The sequence below is a fragment of the Vicugna pacos genome, chromosome 12, assembly GCF_048564905.1.
Source record: "Vicugna pacos chromosome 12, VicPac4, whole genome shotgun sequence".
In the NCBI taxonomy this organism is placed as follows: Eukaryota; Metazoa; Chordata; class Mammalia; order Artiodactyla; family Camelidae; genus Vicugna; species Vicugna pacos.
Window position 1 is genome coordinate 18,115,740 of NC_132998.1, and position 21,842 is coordinate 18,137,581.

Here is a 21,842-nt window from a genome sequence, read left to right on the forward strand (position 1 = left end):
GTTGGAAAATCAATTTTATCTGAATATTTCATCCTTATTTACTCATAACTAAAGTCTTGCGACCATTAGTTCTTTAATTGAAGTGTAACATACAATAAAATGCATAGGTTTTATATGTTCAGTTTGACTACACACTAACTTTGAGTATTAATATAGTATTTTCCATTTGCACTGAACTGCTTACTAATGAGTTGCTAAATGTAGTTGGTAACTGTGATAACTTAGTAAACTCTGCTAATAAATTTCTTTTATAGGAAGTTAATGTTCTTTTAAAAAACAATTGATTTGTATTCACTGTTGGTCTATTTTAACCCAGTAGCAGTGTTTTTTATATTTTGCATTTGTGTTCTAGTCCAAAACCAAAAATTTCTGCATGTGGCTTTTGTTTATTAGTACATAGTACATATTAACTGTTATAATCCTGTATAAGAATATAAAGTTTGTCTTCTCAAGTTTATTTTTTATTTATCTCACTTGGGGAGCCTAATATACTTCTGTTTTTCCTTATATTTTCCTTTTATATCAAAAAGCAAACATCCAAAGTAGTCATTTATGCCTGCTGGCTGATTACTTGCATGTATTTATGAATTGTCAGTTCAGCCATGCGTTTGTCTTTTAGCTCTATGTGCTAAAGTGATTTTGGGAAGCATTAGGCAGATGGGGGAGCTAAGGGGTGGAAGGGAAAATCACAACTATTTCCTCAGCTGATCTGGAAGGTAAACTTAAATCTCTTCGGCTCATTAGAGATGGAAGATCCTGAAGTGGCTCCTTACTGTCTTTGCAAAGAGAAGCTGGGAGTTCACTTGTGTTTGGCTGAGAAATGTTGAGAGTAGAGGCACATTTGTCCTTCCTCAGTCAGGATTCTGTGCATCCCTTCCCTAGTCTTTTCCTCCCCTTTTACTTTAGGTAAGCCTCTTTTTTTGTTGCATGTTTCTTTATGTTTGATGTTATTGGTAAACCTAAAATTCCTCTTCTCAGTTATTTTGGAATATATCATTAGGACCCTTTCATTCTAAATTGATGCAGTTCACTTCTGTACAGCTTAATTTGGTCACTTATTGTGATGTATTTTAACTGATTGGAGCTAAACCTGTCTTAGCAAACATAGGAATATTTATTTCCATTCAGAATACTGTTTTTATTCTAAGAAATGTGATGTTCTGCCATAAACTTCAAATGTAGCCATTAATCTAAATTTTGGAGAACTTTATGATGGCTAAATTAAATCTTCTGTTAGCGGATAGAAGATAATAACCATTTTTTGATTTCTTATGACTGAAAAATTAATATGCATTGTAGTCAAAAGGAAATAGATTAGCAGTGGTAAGTATTATTAGGTTCAGTATTTTAAAAAAAAATTCTGATTACAGATAGCTGTCTTTAAAAGAACATTCTTTAAATTAGGAAGAAATCTGATTGTGGGCATCATAAGTAGAAATAAGCTGTCTAAAGAAAATGACAAAAGTAAATTGTATGGCATAATATATTGAAACAGTCAATTTTGATCAAGATTTGTGTTTAACACTTAAAATTAGATGTAGCTCTTTTATTATTTAGGAAGTATATGTTACAGTGATATATATATTATTGAACCTATTTTTTATCCTGAACTGATGATTTGTATATGAATTATCAACAGAATGTGCTTATACTAGGGTAATTTCACTCTGACACCTAATGTGGGTTTGTTTACCTTCCCTGTTTATCTGTAGCATATACAGTCAGTTGGTACTTATGAAATCTCATCTAATATTAATATTAACCTAAGAAATATAATCAGGAATATAAAATTTCTAAGGATCTTATATCTGCTGCAAATACTTTAAGTATTATATATAATTTTTACAATATAAAATGTATATAACATCCTGTGTAGAAACATGAGATAACACATAGAGAACATGTCTGTATGTTCGCACACATTCACATAGGTAGTATATACAGGGCCAGATGGTGAACTTGAAGTCCATTTCCTCTGCTGTGGCATCATCATGCTCTTAGGCATCCAGTCTTAAACACTGAAGTCATTGTTTACGCCTCTGTCTCGGCATCCCCAAATCCATGTAGGCTTCTGAGTCTGTTTCCCACAAAGCCCGTCTAACCCCCGAAGCCCTCTTTAGACCCTTATCACCTCACTCTCGACTGCAGTCATGATTTCTCAATGGTTTGCCTTGTTTCCACTCAGTGCCCTTGCATTGTCCGCAGTGAGGATTCAAAAACGGATTCAACCTTTAAATTTTATTTATGTAACATTTTATTATTTAACATTTCAAGCATAGGCGACAGTAGAGAGAGTGGCATATAGACTGAACTTGTGATAGCTCCTTATTCCTTCAGAATGAAATCCGGACTCCAGACCACTGAGTGTGTTCATCAGAGCTCTCCACAGCCTGGTTCCAACTTGCTGGCCACCTTTGTCTTTACGCACAAGGCTCAGTTTAAGTACCAGCTCCTCAAGGAAGGCTTCCCTGACGGGTTTCTTTTCCACTCTGACTCTCCCGACTGTAGGTGTGGTCTTTCAGTATCCTACCTCTCATTTTTACTTAAAACAGATATTTATTAAGCATATACTGTGTTTAGGCAATTACTGGATTTCCTCCTGTTTCTCCTTCTTAAACTGAGGCCCCATGATGTTAGGAACCATGCTGTCTTCCTCTTTTGGTCTCCTCTTACATTTAGCACAGTGTCTTGCATACGGGGGAGGCTTTGAACTGAATAGTGAGCTCGACAGTTGACCTTCAGTCATGTTCAGCTGTATTATTACATGATAAAATTATGCATGTGAATACTTAGAATGTTTTTAAAATTAAAAAGATACTTCTCTTTCTATTTTTAAAGTAAAATATATTGTTGAGGGTGTGAAAAGTATAAAGACAAAGTAGAAAATTAAGGTGACCTTTGAAACCTAGATATGACAGCCAAAACATTTTTAACAGTTTGCATTGATGTATTCTGTTCACTTTGATCAGCTCTATTCCCTCTCCTCTCTCTCTTTCTGTCGTCTGTGTTCCCCTTTCCTACGCCAGAAACCACTATCTTTTCATGTGGATCTTTGACAAACAGATTTAATTACATATTTCTGTGTACCAGATTATTCTAAAACATTTATTTTCTCACCGTTTCTGTGAGCCAAGAATTTGGGAGCAGCTTGGCTCGGTAGTTCTTGCTCTTGGTTTATCACGAGGTTGCAATTAAGATGTTAACTGAGGCTGCAGTCATCTGAAGGCATCTGCTTCCAAAATGGTGCGCTCTCACTGGCTGTTGTGGGCAGGGAGCGTCAGTATACTGCTGTGTGTTCTTCCCCATGGGCCTGCTTGAGTGTCCTGATGACACAGCAGCTGTCATCTCCAGAGTGAGTGATCAAGAGTGAACAAGATAGAGGTCACAGTGTCTTTTATGACCTAGCCTCCAAGTCCTTCTTAGCTGTTTCTGCAGTGTCCTTCTGTTGATACAGGTCAGCCCTGTTCACTGGGGGAGGAGCCTGCACAAGGCCGTGAATGCAAGGGGTGTGAGACCATCTTGGAGGCCAGCAGCAATTGTCTAGCCCAGCTCTGGAGCTGGAAACACAGAGGGGAAATGAAGAAGCCAGATAGCTTTTAGTTTTTTCCAAATTGAGATTGTGTAATGTAGTATTGGCATTTTGTTTGAAATGACAAAATACGGAAGATTTGAACTTATAAGGATACAGTCTTAAGTCAAATTTTAGTAGTACCTCCACATATTAGCTTTCAGATTTTTTAATATACTCAGTTGTCTGAATAACTTCGAAGAATAAGGATAAATAATCATTTATTATTAATCTTTATTAATACTTATGTATAAGACAATGTGTTAATGTATTTTTGTGTGCACAGCTTTTACTCCTCACAATATTTACTCCTCACAATTATGATTTTGTAAATGAAAAATGAGATTTTAAATAAATAGCAGAGTAGGGTTAGACTTCAGATAATCTTACTTTAGAGCCAAACTCTTAAACACTGTGTCTATGAATCTCAATCTTTCAGTGTCCTTAGAACACAAAGAATATATAACCATACCACCAATTTGGGGTAAATTAAGAAAAAAATTATCACATCTAAAGTAATCAAAAAATAGTATTTTTAAAAGGAATGGTTATTATTTGTAATAAGTCAGATTGTAAAAGAGATGTTGTTTACTAGGTTCGCTGTAGGGATCACGAGCTTGAACTGTAGATCGGGTTCCCCATATTGTATGTTTCTTTGCCTGCTTAATTTCTGCTAACTTAAAATTCTGGGTTTCTGAAATGGTAGCAAGCAATGGTTTGACCAAATAATGCTGGCTATTCAAATTGAATGTGAAATTTCATGTTCCCAGAAATTACGGCTAGTTTCTTAAAGTGTTCTCTTGTACTCTCAGACTGTTGATGAACTTTGTCTCACTAAAATGCCAAAAGTGTGAGTATTTCAAATGTAGATATATTCCAAATTGAGGCAATGGCAAATGTAATATTAATTAATTTCCTGGTTATTTTTAGTGGGAAAGTCAGTCTTTCAGTGATCAACACTGTACACCATATTTGGCTTTTTCTTGTACTAAAAATTAAATTCATTGTGTTGTATCCTAAATCGGCATATTCATGCTGTTCAAGATTCTAACCATATTCCTCAGATGTGCATACTACTTGACCAAGTCTCTAGAAGTCATAGAAATGATCATTTCAGATGTTAATGACTTGAAGAAACGTAAACACTTTTTACTGCAACAGATAGTTTATATTAAGGTAGAATATTCAATATATTCTATAATGTTTTCTTTGCATAGGAAGAAAAATGACTTTTCTGACCACATTGAATCAAAATTGAGAGGTGTATTTTCTTTTTTAATGAAGGTACTAGGGATTGAACCAGAACCTCACGCATGCTAAGCACATGCTCTACCACTGAGCTGTTAGCCTCCCCCTGTTATTTTGTTTACCAGCTAGCCCTGAATATTAAAGCAGCATGTAGATTAGGCGATCAATTGCAACTTCTTTTATAGCTTGATATTTGACAAATAAAGTGTTCTGTCAGTACTGATCCCAACCCACCTTTTGCAGCTGATACAGTAGTTCACAGTTTTTAATGTAGTTTCATTTCTACTGGAAGTAACTTTTCTGTAGCTTGGGATGTCCATGATAAATCAAACAAAATCATTGATCATTTCTCTCTGAAATAGGTTGTCTATAATGACATAATAAGAACTAATTGATTTTTGTTTCACATTTGTGTTTTTTTCTAACTGTAAAACAAAAATACCTGCTAGTAGGCATGTTAATAGTGTTAACTCTTCTAATATGATGCCCAACTACATCATGTATTAAAAGAATTTTACGCCTTCTGCTTTCCCTTTAAACACATCATCAATTTTATGAATTTTTTAAAAACATTCTTGCTATAATGTTTTTGTTATTAGTACAACTATGAACACTGCCTTTGTAGGTATAGACTTCTGTCTGGTTTTGGTGACAGAGTTCATCAATTTTACACTGAAGAGCATATTTTGCCCTTGCTTTGTAAAAACTTACCTGGTTTGCCAGAGAAGTACTATGTTTTGAAAATTATTTAAAAGCTCTAATGCTTGACGCCAATATTTGAAAAAGGATTATACTGTGATCACTAGAGGGAACAGGATGATGGTTTATTCAGAAATAGTTTTCAGATTCATCAGGACACTTTCCGTTTACACGTTTCTTCTCCAGGCACCTGTGCATGCACACCAGTACTTGCGGTTCGCTTACCCGTCGTGCTGATTGACATTCCGTGTTCTATTGAAACCCTGTTCCATGAGTTCTGGCATTTCTGGAATTATTTTCATCTCTACTTTTATGAGCTACAATAACTTTTTATGAATTTGGTTTATACATTACAAAATAACAGTGAAGTTTCTATGAAACATCATAATTGTTCTTACCTCTCTAATTTATGATCATACCAGGCTGTCCGTGGAGCCCTTGATGGGGAACGCTGGCGGTATACAAACCAGGCTTTGACGGCATTGCGCTAAGCTGTGCCAGGAGCAGTTATTCAGATAGCCGGTCTGATTATTGCTCAGAAAGTGACAAGTCTGACTGGTAAAAGGTAAAGGAGAGAGAAGAATGAAAGGAGCCTGATGGTGACTCTGAAAACTGTTGTCTTACCCACTCCAGGCCAAGAAGTAGAGGAAAAGCAACAGAGCAAGGAGTAAGGAGAGACAACACGAGGTAAACTGCGTGCCAAGAATAGCTGAGAACACAGGATAAGGATGAACATTACAAGGGAGTGGAAAGAAACACCAAGTAGAACAGGTGTATGAGAACATGAGGACAGGTCAGGTATTTACCACAGTAACCTCAAGCAGAGGACAGCTTGTCCCGCACTGAAGGTGCTGTCATCCAACGGGTGATTTGCTGTCATCCAGTGGTGGGCTCGCTGCCTCCTGGGTGTTGGACAGAGGCTTCCTTGTCATGGTAGCCACTTTATGGAGGAACTCACAGTGTGGCAGGAAAAGGTGAGCAGGATGGAAGCTAGAGTCCTGTAGTCACCTAATTTTAGAAGTGGCCTCAGTCAGTTTTGCTGCATTCTATTTGTTAGAAGGAAGCACTTGACGAGGTCCAGCCCACAGCCAGGAAGGGCATTAGATAAGGACATGAGTGCCAGGGGATGAGATTGGGGGGGGCATCTTTTCTAAGAAGCAGGCTGCCTGCCACAATAAACATTTTCATAAATGAGCAAATGAATGAAGGAAAGAAGAGAAACTTAAGAAAAAAAGCTTGTACTAGTAAGTCTTCTATAAATACAGGTTACCAGAATGGAAGTTGAACCATAAAACAGAAAATAAATCTCTGGATAAGACTTGTTTTAGCTTAAAGTAGACATACTGATCAGTAAGTACACTGTACCAGTTCATCCATATCATAAGAGAAAGACTTAGAAAATATGAGTGCTGTTTCAGCAGACTCTGACTCAAATGACATCTTTGTAATACTGCCAATCTCTGTATTTAGAAAAGGTAGGGCATCTAAATTTGATGTGTTTCATTCATTGGTTCTCAGCTCTCCTGCACGTTGGAATCATCTTGGAAACTGAAAAACCAAACCAAAAAAGGATACGTGGGCTCTATCCCAGGCTACATAAATCAGAACTCCTAAAGGTGGGGTGCAGACGAGAATATAGCAACTTAGTAACTCCCCAGGTATTTCCAATCTGCAGTCAGTGTTAGGACCCACTGATTTAAGTGATTCTTAATGGAAAGATTTTAGTATGCACCCTTTCTGTGGTTTAGTACAGATTCAAAGAGGAAATAATTTTATGAGCTGCTTTCTTTATTTGGCATATATTTATTGTGTCCAGTATGTGTATAGCACATGTGGGGGATAAAAAAAGAAATATAAGTAGTTTCAAAGTGGGACTAGGTTACACTTCATGATAAAGTTATATATGTATGAACTGCGATTCCCTAATACAGCCTACGTGCACTGTAGGGTTTCATAGGGGAGAGATGCGTGTATGCTAGAGTAAATAAAGGAGGCTGCTTGGAAAGGACAAGATATGGGTGCATTAGGAAAGTGCAAGGTGAAATGCAGTAATTTGTTTCACGTGACAGATCCAGATCCTGGGGTCCGATTTGGAAAACTCAGGACTTCCTTTGATGCTAAGGTGCAGCCAGGGTTGGAAAACTGCCATAGGATCACCTAAGATCCCTGGAAACTTTTGAGTAAGAGGGTTTGATACTCACCTATCCATTAAAAATAAATTAGGTTGTTTTTGTGGTTTTTTTTTTTTTATGCCACTGGCACACGGCAAACAGCAGTGAACAAAATAAAACAGGACAAAGCCCCTGTCTATACTTAGGGGGTGGTAGGCAGCTTGCGTTCCTTTCTGGTAGGGGAAGACAGGCAGTAACTAATAATGCATAGTGTGGTAGGTCGAGAAAAAGGCTTTTTTTCTCTTTTGAAAATAGTTATTTATTTATAAAGTTTATTTTTCATTGAAGTGTGGTTGATGTACAACAGCACGTAGGTTACAGACGCACAATATAGTGATTCATAGGCTTTAGAGGTTATACTCTGTTTATAGTCATTACAAACTGTGGGCTGTATCCCCCGTGTTGTGCAGTCTATCCTTGCAGCTTATTTTACACGTAATACTTTGTGCCTCTTTGTACAGTGTCTGTGTTGCCCCTCACACCTTCCCTCCCCCCACTGGTAACCACTGGTTTGTTTCTCTGTATGTGTGAGTCTGGTCTTTTGGTGGTGGTTATATATTCACTAGTTTGTTGTATTTTTTAGATTCCACATGTAAGTGATATCGTAAGTGTTTTTCTCTGTCTGAGTGGTTTCATTTAGCATAATACACTCCAAGTCCATCCATGTTGCTGCAAATGGTATTCCATTGTGTGTGTGTGTGTGTATGTGCGCGCGCGTGCGTGTACCACATCTTCTTTATCCATTCATCTGTTGACTGACGTTTAGGTTATGGCAATTGTAAATAATGCTGCTACGAACATAGGGGTGGGTGTATCTTTCCAAATTACAGTGTTTTGGGTCTCTTTGGATATATAGCCAGGAGTGAAATTATTACTGGGCCATATGGTAGTTCTATTTTTAGTTTTAGAAACATGCTTTGAAGACAGCAAAGACTAATGAGGGAGACAGAGTAATGGGCAAAGGGGAGTAGAGTTGGAGAGGAACGTGCTACTTTGTCAGGCTAGGAAAGACTTCCCTGACAATTGGTATTTGAGCAGAGACATGGAAAAGGTGAGGGAGTGAGTAGGCAGAGGGGATGGCAGGAGACACCGTCAGGCAGGCGCAGGCCAGGGAGGCCGGGTGCTATAAAAGAAATAGTGCCCCAATTTTGTGTTAGTGTCTTAATCTCCAGTATGACAGCATATGGAGATAAGGCTTTTAGGAGGTAATACAAGTTAAATACAGCATGAGGATGCGGTCTGAATGGAATAGGATTGGTGGCCTTCTAAGAAGAGGAACCAGAGGTCTCCCTGTTTATGTGAGGAACAGTCAGGTAGCCCTCTGCAGGCCAGGGGGAGAGCATTCACCAGAAGCTGAACCCTGCCAGACCTTCATGTTGGACTTCTGGTCTCCGGAACTGTGCGAAAATAGCTTTCTGTTGTTGAAGCACCCAGTCTACAGTGTCTCGTTAGGACGGCCCACGCCAACTAAGACACCAGGAACAGAGGGCTCCAAGGGGGAGAGTGTAGACGATATGGTGGGAAGAGAGGTGACCCTGGGGAGGGCTGCTGACCAGAGCAGGAACTGTAGATTTTGTTCTCAACTGCCATGTACTCTAGTTGCCAGAGTGTAACTAGGGAGGGGGTTTGGGTGGGGAGGAGGGGAACCCATTGAATTGGATGATATAATTTGATTTACACATAGAAGATCAGCTGGCTGCTTTGTGGGAAAATAGTCTGTAGCCAAGAAGTTGAAGAATCAGGGACTTGAGTTATTCACATAACTATTACAAGGGGGTATCAGTAGGGGTGGCAAGAAATCACCTTCCCATTCTAGATCTGTTTTGAAGAGTGGAAAGAAATTACTGATGAATTAGATGTGGATGTGAGAGAAGGTGGGGAATGAATATTGTGTCTAAGTGTTTGGTCAGAGCAACTGGAAAAATGGAGTGCTATTTCCTGAGGAAGACTGTCAGATAATGGAGGAATGGGAGAAGGGAGCAGTCAAAACTGTAGTGTTGAACAGCCTAAGTTATTTTGAGCATTGCTACTAGACATCCAAGTAAAAATGTTAAGTAGGCAGTTGGTTATGTAAGTCTGGAGTTTAGAGATGTTGGGGCTGATGATATAGTATCATTGTACATGGATCATTTGTTTTCAACTTTGGATGTCACTTTAGAATCAGCTTGGGAATTTTCAAAAAATTTCTAAGCCTGGTTCCACCCCTGTGTATTCTCATTTAATGTGGGAGTCGGACTCAGGCATTCCTGTTTTAATTTGATTAATGATTAGGTTAAAAAAATTTTAAACAGCTTTTATTGAAGTATAATTGACATACAATGTACTGCACACAATTAAAGTGTACAATTTGATAAGTTTTGACATGTGAATACACCTGTGAAACCATTACCACAATTAAGATAGTGAGCGTATCCATCATCGCCAGAAATTTCTTTGTACCCCTTTTCAGTCCTTCCCTCCTGTGCCTGCCTCCTTCCCATCTTCAGTTGCTAGGCAACTACTGATCTGCTTTCTGCATAGATTAGTTTACATTTTCTAGAATTCTATGAATGCAATCATACACTATGTACTCTTTTGTGGCTTCTTTAAGCGTAATTGTTTTGATATTCCTTTTGTTCCATCTATCAGTAGTTCATTCCAGAAAGTTGCTGGGTAGTGTTCCATTGTATGAATATCTTTCTTTATTCAGCTGTTCATGGACATTTGGGTTGTTTTCAGTTTTTATTACATATAAAACTGCTGTGAACATTCATGTACAAGCCTTGTGGGGACATATGTTTCCTTCTCTGGATAAATATCTTAGAGTGGCATAGCTGGGTCATATGGATCACGTTTTTTCATATGTTTCAGCATGAGGGGTTTTGTGTGTGTGTGCTTGTATGTGTGTCCTTGAGGAAAACTTTTGTGCCCAGAAAAATTATTCAGAGACTACTTTCAGTATTAAAATTAATGTTCAATTTATTAGTTTCCATTTAAAAACTTAGTTTTCTCTTAAATGTTTTGTTCATTTTCAAATCCTTTTTTCAATTTAAAAGATTTAACAAAATTTAACTTCTTTTTTCCTAGGCGTAGTTATTTTTAAACGCATCACAGGTTAATTCTAATGTGGAGTCAAGGCTGAGAACCATTGTATGTTGTACAGATGGTATTTAAAGCCAAGGACTGAATGAGGTCACCTAGGACACCTGTTTCTCACGCTTTTGCTTGGATAAGAATACCCATAGTTCTGGGGCAAGTTCTGAGAATTTGCATTTCTCTGCGACTCTTAGGTGCCGATACCCTCAGTTGGGCTCCTCTGAGTAGCACCGTCCTGGAGGATTAGTGTAGATAGAAACCTAAAGCCGGAGTCCTGGCTCCTCCAAAGGTGGGATATTGGAAAGAGAAGAAGGAACCAGTAAAACAGACTGAAAGAGTAGCAGGTGAAGCAGGAGAACGGGAGTCTAGTGTTCTAGAGGCTTCTGAAGAAAGTTTTGCCAAAAGGAAAAGAGTGATAAACTCAGTAAAACATGGCTTGAAAAGACCCAGTGAGATGAGAGCTACTGTTGACTAATGGATGTGGTCAAGTGATTGTTAATGATCTTGAAAGAAATACTTTTGGTAGAATGGTAGGGACAAAAGCCTGACTGCTGTGAGCCCGTGAGAGAATGGAGGAGAGCAGTGTGGGGAGTGGGCATAGATAAATCATTTGGTGCTTCTAGTGGAAAAGAGAACGGAGAAATGGGGCAGTGGCTAGAGGGGGATGTGGAAGTAGGGATGGGTTTTCCTTTTTTTCTGGTTACGGCAAGAACTGTCATAATGTGTGTATGCTGACAGGAGTAATCTAGCAGAGAAGGAAATGTGCCTGCAGCAGGAGAGAAAAGACCAGTAGCAGGGATGGTGTCCTGGAGCAGGGCTCCAGCGGACAGACAGACGTGTAGCCTTAAATAGGAGAGTGGAGAGGGAAGTTAGAGTATATGGGCACACATGGGAGCGTGTGGAAAATTTAATCAAATAGGTTCTGTTTCCTCTGAAATAAGAGTCTGTGTCACCCCATCATAAATAAACAAAATACAATAAAAGTTTTGTTCAGTGCTCTGTGCCTGGTGCTTGAAACAGTGATTAGAACATAATGAGTCCTTAATAAACATTTGTTAAATAAATGAATGTAAAGAGTAACCTTGGATTGGAGGGGAGAAGGCAAGGAGTCAAGGAAAGTGGTGTGGAAGGCTGCTGTCTGTCGGTTAGGCTAAGTGGTGCTCGTGGGAATGATAAGGGGGAGCCCTTCCAATAACACGGAGGAAACATTGAAAGGACTTGATTTTATTGGGCTAAGGGAAAGGAAAAGGTGAAGATGACCTGTTTTTTGTTCTGGGGCACGAAGGTAGTCTTTTAAGTTAAGTGAATTGTGATGTTGTTTAATGATTTGAGGGTTTTTTCAGAACACGCTAACCTAGTTTTTATAAGGCTGATGCAGTCATCTGTTTTGTCTGTACTTAACCAAGGACTGTCTCAGTAGCTGCCTAGGAATCAAGTACCCCCGCTACCACCTCCCAAGAATTTAGGGAAAATTGTATCCTGGGCCTCTGTGGAAATGTTTGGTGCTGAAAATTCAATATATATAGACAGTGGAGGAAAAACTCATCAAAATACTCAGCATGAATCCTTGAAATGGTGAGGGACACTATTCCTTGCATTCTATATGCAAACTTGGGCAAGGGACTGGGAAGAGGACATTGAACCTGAGGTGTAAGTTGAACTGGTATAGTGTGAAAACCTTGACTTAGCGCTTTTTGAATCATTTCCTCCCGGGCACACTTCAGGGAAGGATGGGTGCTGAGCAGGTGGGGGCTCAGTGGTCTCCACGTGAACCCCAGGAGAAGTTAGTTTGTTTTCAGTTTTATAGATGGAGGTTCCTTGTAGGACTTTGTTAGCGTGGTGATTCTACTGCAAAAACAGTAACAAAAAACACTTGACTCTCATTAGTATATGTAACATTTGAGGTTTGCTGGTGCGTAAAATAGTGCTGGCGTTAGGGTGGATGACTTCATTGTTTGAAGGTGAGGAAAACCTCTTAGGACTCTTTTATCCTTTGATTTTGTAATCAGTTGTTATGGAAAGCAGACAGACATTAAACCATTCCAGTTTCATGAAAAAGGAAGTAAGTGACTCAATAGCAAGATGACACGAGCAGATTTTTCAAGAAAGTGAATCCTTGGAAGTTGGGACCTAGTTAAATCAGTGTTGACACAATTGATTAATAGTTGTATTTATGCATCATATTTAACTGTTACTTATAATGATTGTTATCTGATGTAAGATCCACTGCACAAGGTGTTGAGGATACAAAAATAGGCAAGGTATGATTTTTTCCCATGTAGGGGTTAGAGTCCAGTTAGTGGGGAGATACAGGGAGAGTGTAGAAGACCAGGATTCTGCAGAGCTGCTACAGGGGTTCCACAAATATTTGGTAGACATTTCTTTTTAAGGTACTAAATAGCCGGTTATATAAATGTGCTCTACACACCCGGTATTAACATGCACAGAAGGAAGATGACCGCTTAAGTTCACCAATTTATTTTGCAGATTAATTCACTTTTTCTTTTAAAATTTCAAAATAAAGTAGTAAATCCTTTATTTATATTCCTCAAAGACAATGAAAAAAGACACATATCCCTAGCAACATTTTTTAAGTCATCAATTTCCCTCTCCCACCTCTGCCCTCATGCAGTAGTTTTGCTCCCAAGCTACACTCCTCAAAACCTCTCCAACCCCCACAACAAATCAAAATCTCTTTTAGCAGTTTCCTTCTGTTTTCCTTTCCTTCTGATTCTTCATTACAAAATCTCAAGAACTGATCTGTCAGATAAGATCTACGTCAGACACCCTGGGAAGGGAAGGTACCCTGAGCCGGCCAGGTGGCAGACCAGGCTCCTCGGAGGGCCTGGGGAGGACAAACCCAGGTACTTCACGTGAAGTAGCTTACATCCCTTCATGCTTCTTAACCTTGCGTGGGCTGCACGCTGCTAGAGCGCTCTGACCGTGAGTCTTCTGGTGACAGTGTCCCACATGAGTTTTTCACATACTCAGGAATCATCTCATGAACAATACATTTTTAAGGACAAAAAGGAAATATGGTTTCTCACATGAATCATCATACAAAAGAAAGGACTTTATCATGCAGTATTTTGGAACAGTGAGCCAGAACCATCTTGTTTTGCTATAGGACATGTAATGGTATTCACTCACTAAAACTTCCTTGATGTGATTCACAGGAGGACAGATGCTGAAGGGTGGGAATGTGTACCTAATCTAGAAATGACTGTGATGATAATTTTGGAGCAAAGAAAATGGCTGTCCTCCCTTCAAAAAATTATGAGCCATCAAGGTTTCCAAAGTGAAGTGTTTTGACAGTGCAGGTGCAAGAAGTGGAAGTAAAGATAAGCCAAAGTCTGTTTAGAGATGTATTTGAAATCAAGAATCAGTGTTTACAAGATGGAAATGTTCCCAGGATTAGGCCTAACAGCTGATGAGGAATTAGTTGCATTAAAAAAACTTTCCTATTTCAGGTCTATATACCTTCAGAGCCAAGTTATAGTAAGGAATAAAAATTAGGGTTTACTCCGTTTTAAAGTCTTACTCAAATTTTTTTTGAGTTCCTTTATTCTGTTCCTTTATTTCTTACTTCTGTAAATTATTTGCAAAATGACTTAAAAGCAGGGGAGTGGTCCATGATGGTGGCTACTTTTCCTGGTGTACTGAAGGTTTAGCCATGAGCTAAAGTTCTTTCCACCTTATTTGTAGTAGGTCCTCTGTTTTTTTTTAAATCATAGCATACCATTTTTTTCCTTCTTGGTGCTTTTGACAAAATTTATTTAGTTAGCTTACTTTTATGTGGCTTCTGTCTCATCCGCTCAGCAACTACATGAAGGCGCAGACTGGGTCTGTCTTGTTCATGGTGAATCGCACGTGTGTCACTTGTCAGACAGGGTGGCTGCTTATGTAAATCTTACTTGGTTAGAGCTGTTGTTAGCAGTGTATCAATAGACTCACAACAGGTTTGGATTTAGTTCAGCCATTTTTACTCATTGAGATTTACTATATGCTTCAATTTACTATATATTTTAGTGTCGTGAAGCAGATTACTTCTTTCGGAGCATATAATGTTGCCTCCTTTAGAAAAGAAGGAGTAATTATTTTATCTTTTTTTTTTTTTGCCTATGCAACTTGACAAGCTAAATTGTGATAAGGTTAATCAAGCTTAAAACATTTTTCTTTTAATAGTTAACACATACAGTTTTTGTTGCAGGATGGTTGGGAGGAGGGCAGATGCACAGTTAGAAATGGCATATATCAAGTCAACATTAACCAGCCTTTTACCCACATGAAAGGTCAGACAGCTCCCAAAAATACTTTGTTCTGATGAATGGTAGCTATCCATAAATGGCTGCTGAAATGTTCTCCTTTTTATGTTATAGGAAGTCAGCAGACCTTCCAAACTTAGTCTGTTTGAACTATTTATGAAGGATACATAAGGACACACAGGGACCCCCAGATTTTGGAATGCCATATTTCACAAGTTACAGCTGATTGTGACATATGTGCATAAGTAGATGACAGTGGAGGACACCTGGAGTATGTCTGGATAGCACTTACTTCACTAACTTGGATGACCTTTTGTCCTCCTTGTCACAGAATATTTAGTGCTATAGGTGTATTGTCAAAACTGTGAATGATAAATCACTGAACATCAAAGGCATACCTAAATGAAAACGATTATATGTTTCACGTATGACTAAAGCATGATGCTGCACACCAGAAATTGACACAGTATTGCAAACTGACTGTACTTCAATAAAAATATATATACACAAAAAAGGCATACCTTATAAATAATGTACTGTCCCTTATATTCTGAGTTAACTATCTCCCAGCTCAAAATGTCCCTACTCTCCTCCAGACTCTCCTCATTAATAGAGGAGGGATCAAGCTAAACCTCTGTAAGATCCCTGGAGAGAGGAGGGCTTTCTTTTCAATCAAGCGCGGTGAAGATGAGTCACTTTAGGTAGAGTGAAAAGATCATCATAAGCTGTGGTCCTCCCCCCCTTCAGGGAAGTACTGTTAAAACTCACTCAGACCCCTAGAGAGCAGCAGAGAACTTCATGTTCAGTAATTAAACTCAGGTACATGTGAGCTTATGTGTACATATATTTGTACTTTGTGTATCTTGTCTCCCAAAGTTGTACCAGATCAGATAATCCTAGAACTGAGGAGCAAAGTCATAATCTTAAGTGAAAATAAACCATCTAATTAAGATAAGAATAGAAGAATGAATTAGTACACATTTAGGAAAATCTAGGATAAAAAGAGAGGGAAAGATTTAACTACTGAAGAACAAAAATAAATAACATTTTTCTTAAGGCAGAAAAGAACCACTATAGAAAACCTGCTGCTGATTAAAAACTAACACAATCAGCAACAAACAGTGGTACGGAAATTACATAGTTGCTTGTCAGAACACTAGTCCCACATTTCCACTTGCCCTAAGGACACCTTTGCTTATATTTTATAAAATCTACAAACCCAGCATGAGCAACACCATCGTTTCTAGTTTGATATGGTGGTCTTCCAGCTTGTCTCCTGATTCCAGTCTCTCATCTGGAGCATCCAACTAATTGTTATTTCTGTGTAATTTTTACCTTTTTACCTTGTAGGAGAGTATGCCTTTATTAAAATACTCAATAAAGAGTATTTTATTCCTACCACTGAGAATTTATTCTTACCACTTGGAAGAACTCTAGATACATAACTTGCTTAAAAATGTTAAGTTGTTTAACTCAACCCCATGGTTTTATGAAGCAAATCATGCTCTACTGATAGGCTTTCATTTTCAGATTGATGGGCCATATAAACAGTGATAATGAATCCAAGAGGATGCTAGAGAGAGAAAACTTGTTAAATATGAAGAAGACTTTGGGAGCAATTGTACTGTAGGATGCGTGAAGCTAGGGGGTTAGGGTTATCCTTTTCTCACATAAAAGCCGGAGTGAGGTACTCAGGAGCTGTGTCACACGATCAGTGGATTCCAACTTGGAGACAAGTGCTGGGGGGTAGGGGAGTGACTGATAATGTTATAAAAACCATTACTGTTTTAATGTTATAAAAACTAATCACAACATAATAGTTAAATTCCTGAAAATCTTCATGATCAAAGATTTCATGATTGAGATATTTACACATTATGGGAAAAACAGTATTGGGTACTGAGGTCATTAATGAATCCAGAAAAACCTAGAGTAACATTCAGTTTTACTTAAAGGCACCACTAAAAGAGAATATAAATAAATTATGTATCTTACGTTAGTAATAATGGCTTCTGAGTAACTCAATTTATTGATCGGTGAAACTTCTGGATTTCTACTCTAGAATGTAAATTTATTTTAATATTTGCAATTTTATTATAATTCACTTTAATTGGCACTTTTGTAAATTCATTTTGCATTAAATTTTGGGATGAAGGGAGCAACAGTACAAGACATAATAAAAGAAGTTGTCAAGCCTTCATTTGTTACGGCAAGAAGAGATTCGGAGCCCCATAATTCCTTGAGAGACAAATGGCGACTGCATCTCGATTGCATCGTATACCTTGGAGTGACTCTCAGTTTTGGGTGACTCACTGTCTCCTAGGCCCTCGTCGAAACACATCTTTTCTCACTTTACCACACCTCCGAGCTGTCTTTGTCCTTCCATATTCCAGCAAAATTAGAAGAGAAGTTAATTCTTGCTTCTCTTGCTTTTCACTGCTTGTTTACTTCTGTGCAATGAGTGGTTGATCCTGGCCAGTGAGTAAGCTTGGAGGCAGTATTCCTCTTCTTTTCTTTTTGATTGAGTTACTGTTGATTTACAACGTTGTGTTAGTTTCAGGTATTCCAGCAGATATATATACACACATACATGTATCTATTCCTTGTCAGATTCTTTTCCATTATAGATTATTACACAGTATTCCTCTTCTTAAAAAACATCTTCCTTCTTCCTTAAACCTTATTTTACCATTCATTCACTTTTCAACAAGTATTAAGTATCTGGTATTCTTCCAGGACTGTTCTAGGTACGAGTTATTCAGTGGTATATAAAACTGATATGAGCCCTTTCCTTGTGGAGTTTCTGTCCAAAAAGAGGAAACACACAGTAAAATTAAAATTGCAGCTTCTTTTCTTAACACTCCCTGTGTTCCTTACTTTATTTTTTTCCAGAGCATTTATCAACATCTAAGACTTTTTTTTTGTTTGTTTCTCATCCACAGCATGTTGGTTACATGAGACAAGAATTTCTGTATGTTTTTGCTAAAGGAATATTTGTTGGTTGAGAAGTGAGAAAGGCACGTCTAATTAGTCACCATGTGCCTGTGATTCTGCTTCTTCAGCCTGTCTTTAAATAACCCCACTGCTGTTTTCCTTTAGTTCAAGCCGTTTTAATTTTTGCTAGATCTTATTAAAATACCATTTCCCTCCGGATTGCTGCCAGTAGTCTTTGTAAGATTCAAGTTTGAATGTCTTCAGTGCTCTCCCATCTTTAAGGGTAAATCAGACTCCTTCAGCTTTTCAGTATCGGGTTCCTTCCTGTCTGTCCAGCCCTGGTTTTTTTCCTTCTCTGCCGCTCCCCGCTCGCCGTCTCAAACTCTATGCCATAGTAGTAACAAGATACTGCTCTTCTTCAGGCTTCTTTGCGACGTGTAGTGGCTAGCCCGGAGGCAGCAGCATAAGCTGGAGTGATGTAGAAATGCAGATTCTGGGCACTAGCCTGAGGCCTGCCGAGGCAGAACCCTGGGAGCAGGGCTAAGCAAGGAAATAAGCAAGCCTTCCCTGTGATCCCGGTGTCCTTAAGTTTGAGAACCACTGCTTTAATCCTTTTTTTGTTTGTTTTAGTTTATTTCTTTAACAACTTCAGCCATTAATTACCATGCTTTCAGTATCACTTTCATTTATGTAACTTTTATTAATCTGCATCATTAACCCTGCTGTCTACGTCAGTCCTACTTTTTAAATTGTGTATTGGATGTCTTTCCTGGAAATCAGACTCTGTAGGCTCTAAAAAAAATTCGCTATCCTATCAGTTGAGATCTGTTTTATATAATGTGTTTCCTATTTCCTCCTTCAAAGGATTTCCTCCTTGCAGCTTTGAATCATAGATTGTGCAGTATTTTCTCTTTGGTTTCTCTTTTGTCTTAACTCGAGAGGAGCAAAAAAAAAAAAAATTTTTTTTTAATAACTCTACTGACCAAAATAGGGTCAGGATTTTCCAGGCAATAGGTTACTGTTGTTTGTAGACCATCTGTTAAAGTGTATTTTTATCTTATTCTCCCTTGCTTTTCCCCTCCCACTTGTTTTGCATCCTCAGTTTTTCTTGCTATCATTTTAAGAATTTACAGACTTAAAATACTTTAATCTTGACTTCAGCTGCCCAAGTTCTGCTGTAAAGCTGGAGGGGTCCTGGACCCTGGACCAGTAGTGACAGCTTGTACCAGCCCCAGAGGGTGAAGCCAGGCAGCACCTCAGACATCTCGGTGCAATTCTGCAGTAGGTTCCCAATAAATATTTTTTGAATGAGCGAGTAAATAGGCAAATCTCAAAGGACTGAGCAGATGTCCAGGATCAAAAAAGCGTAGTAAAACTGTGGCTGGTTACATAAGGAACCTCAAGGATTTGAACAATAAGGAGTGAGAAATTTTGACACTCATATTTATTAAATGAATAAATCAAAGATTTTAAAGGAAGGAACAAAGAGCCATTGTCACAGATGGTGAGATATTTCCTTCTCTGAGGGAGGAGCGATAAATTTAAATGTTATTTCAGTGTAAATTTTCAAGTTTAATTTAAAAACTTCATGCTTATAAGTGTGCTTCCCCATGAGCACAGTTTGATATACATTTTTAATAATTTTCATGTCGATTTATGTAACAGTAACATTTTAATGGTTTGACTGTATCTCTTGGACTATAACTGTTATTATAGTTCTATTTTTGTTGGATAGGAAGACAATAATGTATGTGTTAAATCACTCCCCTGAATTACCTTACATTTGAGAAATTTTTATGTGCAGAAATTATATGTCTAGTTCATAATTTGAGCTATTCTCTCATAAAGAACATATATTCTTAAATTATAGTAATAAAAACAACTTTCTTTTTAACATGCACACAGGAAGCCTCGACCTGTCTCCCAGTTGGTTGCACAGCAGGTTACGCAGCAGTTTGTGCCCCCCACACAGTCAAAGAAAGAGAAAAAAGATAAAGTAGAAAAAGAAAAAAGTGAAAAGGAAACAACTAGCAAAAAGAACAGTCATAAGAAAACCAGGTAAATGTGAAGAGTGTTGTGCCTGCACTTTTGGAATAAAAAAATTAACCATTTAATATTGTCTTTTAACATTGATATATAAAGTAGTATATAAAGCAAAAATAGCAGATTTCATCTCCTTTACTGTAAAAGGTATCATGAAAGTGTTTTTCTGAGTTGAAGCTATATTAGAAATTAAACACAAAGGCCACAAATAAAAGTTTAAATGTGAGGATGCTTGCTTGCTTGCTTTTTTTTTTTTTTTAACTAGATTAAAAGACATTTGTGTTTGAACTATTTCTTTTTAACTCAGAGTGAAAAGCTCGGAGTGATTTTCACAATACTGAACAGGTATTTGCATGAGCTTTTTTTAACCTATCAAAATGGTCCTGGTTCCGGGCAGAACAGACAGTCATGATGCCCTTATCATAAGTGCATATCAGTGGAGTCACAGCCCTGCATATAACTCAGCCTTAGCTGTTACCAGCTGCTTCTGTGTGCAGCTATGTCAGTGCTGTTTTGAAGCATTTGTTTTAATACAATTGGTAAGCTGTCTACAAAATTATGATAAAGCTACAAAAGCACAAGTAGGAGATCATTACTCTCAGAGGTTTTTTTGTCATGGTGAGAAAGATGCATGAATGACTGGTTTGATTAATGTTGATGATTTCAAACATTTAATCATTTTTGTGGCTAGTTACACATGAATAGAGAGCTTTGAAGACAGATGCCTTCATTTTGCCATTTTTACCTAATTCATTATGCATCTGATGTTCAGAAAGTGGGTAGAAAGAAAAGCTAGCTTAAATTTTTATCGTCTTCTGTGTTTAGGCCAAGATTGAAAAATGTGGATCGGAGTAGTGCTCAACACTTGGAAGTTACCGTTGGAGACCTGACAGTCATTATTACAGACTTTAAGGAGAAAACCAAGTCACCGCCTGCATGTAGTGCTGCTTCTGCAGACCAGCACAGTCAGAGTGGCTCCAGCTCTGACAACACAGAGCGGGGCATGTCCAGGTCATCTTCCCCCAGAGGAGAAGCCTCATCACTGAATGGAGAATCTCATTAAAGTTTATTTTCTCCAGTTTCTTAGTCACTTGTCATACCATGCAAATACACAGATTATGCCAAGAAGTACCACATTTTCATGACAAACATACTCGTGCACAATCCATAATTTGCGTTTTACATAGAAATTTGTTAGAATTTGTTAGATTTTATTGCAATCTATGCCTACCAAACGTTTCCGGACTTAACATTTTGGTCTCCACCGTTAAAGGTGCCATGAAAATGTGGTTGAATTATTCATTATGCAGTGTTATTGGTAAGTCTATTTTCACTTTTAGTTTAGTGAATTCTAACACATAATTCTTGAAATCTCTACTATTGGCATGTAACGAATTTAAATTTTTATAACATAGTGCAAGCTGCCTAAATATGTATTATTTGAGAGTTGTGAAACAAATAGCTATATGTATACAAGTCAGAGATCAGCCTGATCAACTACGGCTGCAACAGGATTTTCTTGATGGTCGTCCTCTTAAATACACCTGCTGGTACTTGGTGTGGTCAAATAGGAAAATTGTTATTAAATAAAGAATTTGTATAAACCGTTGCCAATGCTTTTGACATGTTTTACTAAATTATTGTTCTTGAATTACGTTTTTGGTTTTATCTCTTTTTTCAGGGTTTTTTTTTTTTTTGCCTATCTTTCAAAATATTCATTTATTGTAATGTTTACTAGTGAACTAGTAAACAATAAAACTGATTATTTAGTTTTCTAATTCAAGTTTAGTGCTATTGTCATTGAACACTGGTATTTTCTGTATTATAGAGAACATTAAA

General features: G+C 37.9%; 1 protein-coding gene across 3 annotated transcripts in view; it reads left to right on the top strand.

Moving 5' to 3' along the window:
• The window catches only part of YAF2 (YY1 associated factor 2), a 66,558-nt gene extending 44,946 nt beyond the window's left edge, over positions 1 to 21,612 (top strand). For 2 of the 3 annotated variants that reach the window (XM_072972978.1, XM_072972977.1), the window contains 2 exons: positions 19,866 to 20,018; positions 20,829 to 21,612. In XM_072972978.1, the coding sequence (XP_072829079.1) occupies positions 19,866 to 20,018; positions 20,829 to 21,066 (391 nt within the window). In that variant the 3' untranslated portion in view covers positions 21,067 to 21,612. Of the gene's footprint in view, positions 1 to 19,865; positions 20,019 to 20,828 lie in introns of those variants that run through there. The other variant, XR_012078402.1, reaches the window with a different exon arrangement.
• The last annotated feature ends 230 nt before the right edge of the window (positions 21,613 to 21,842 follow it).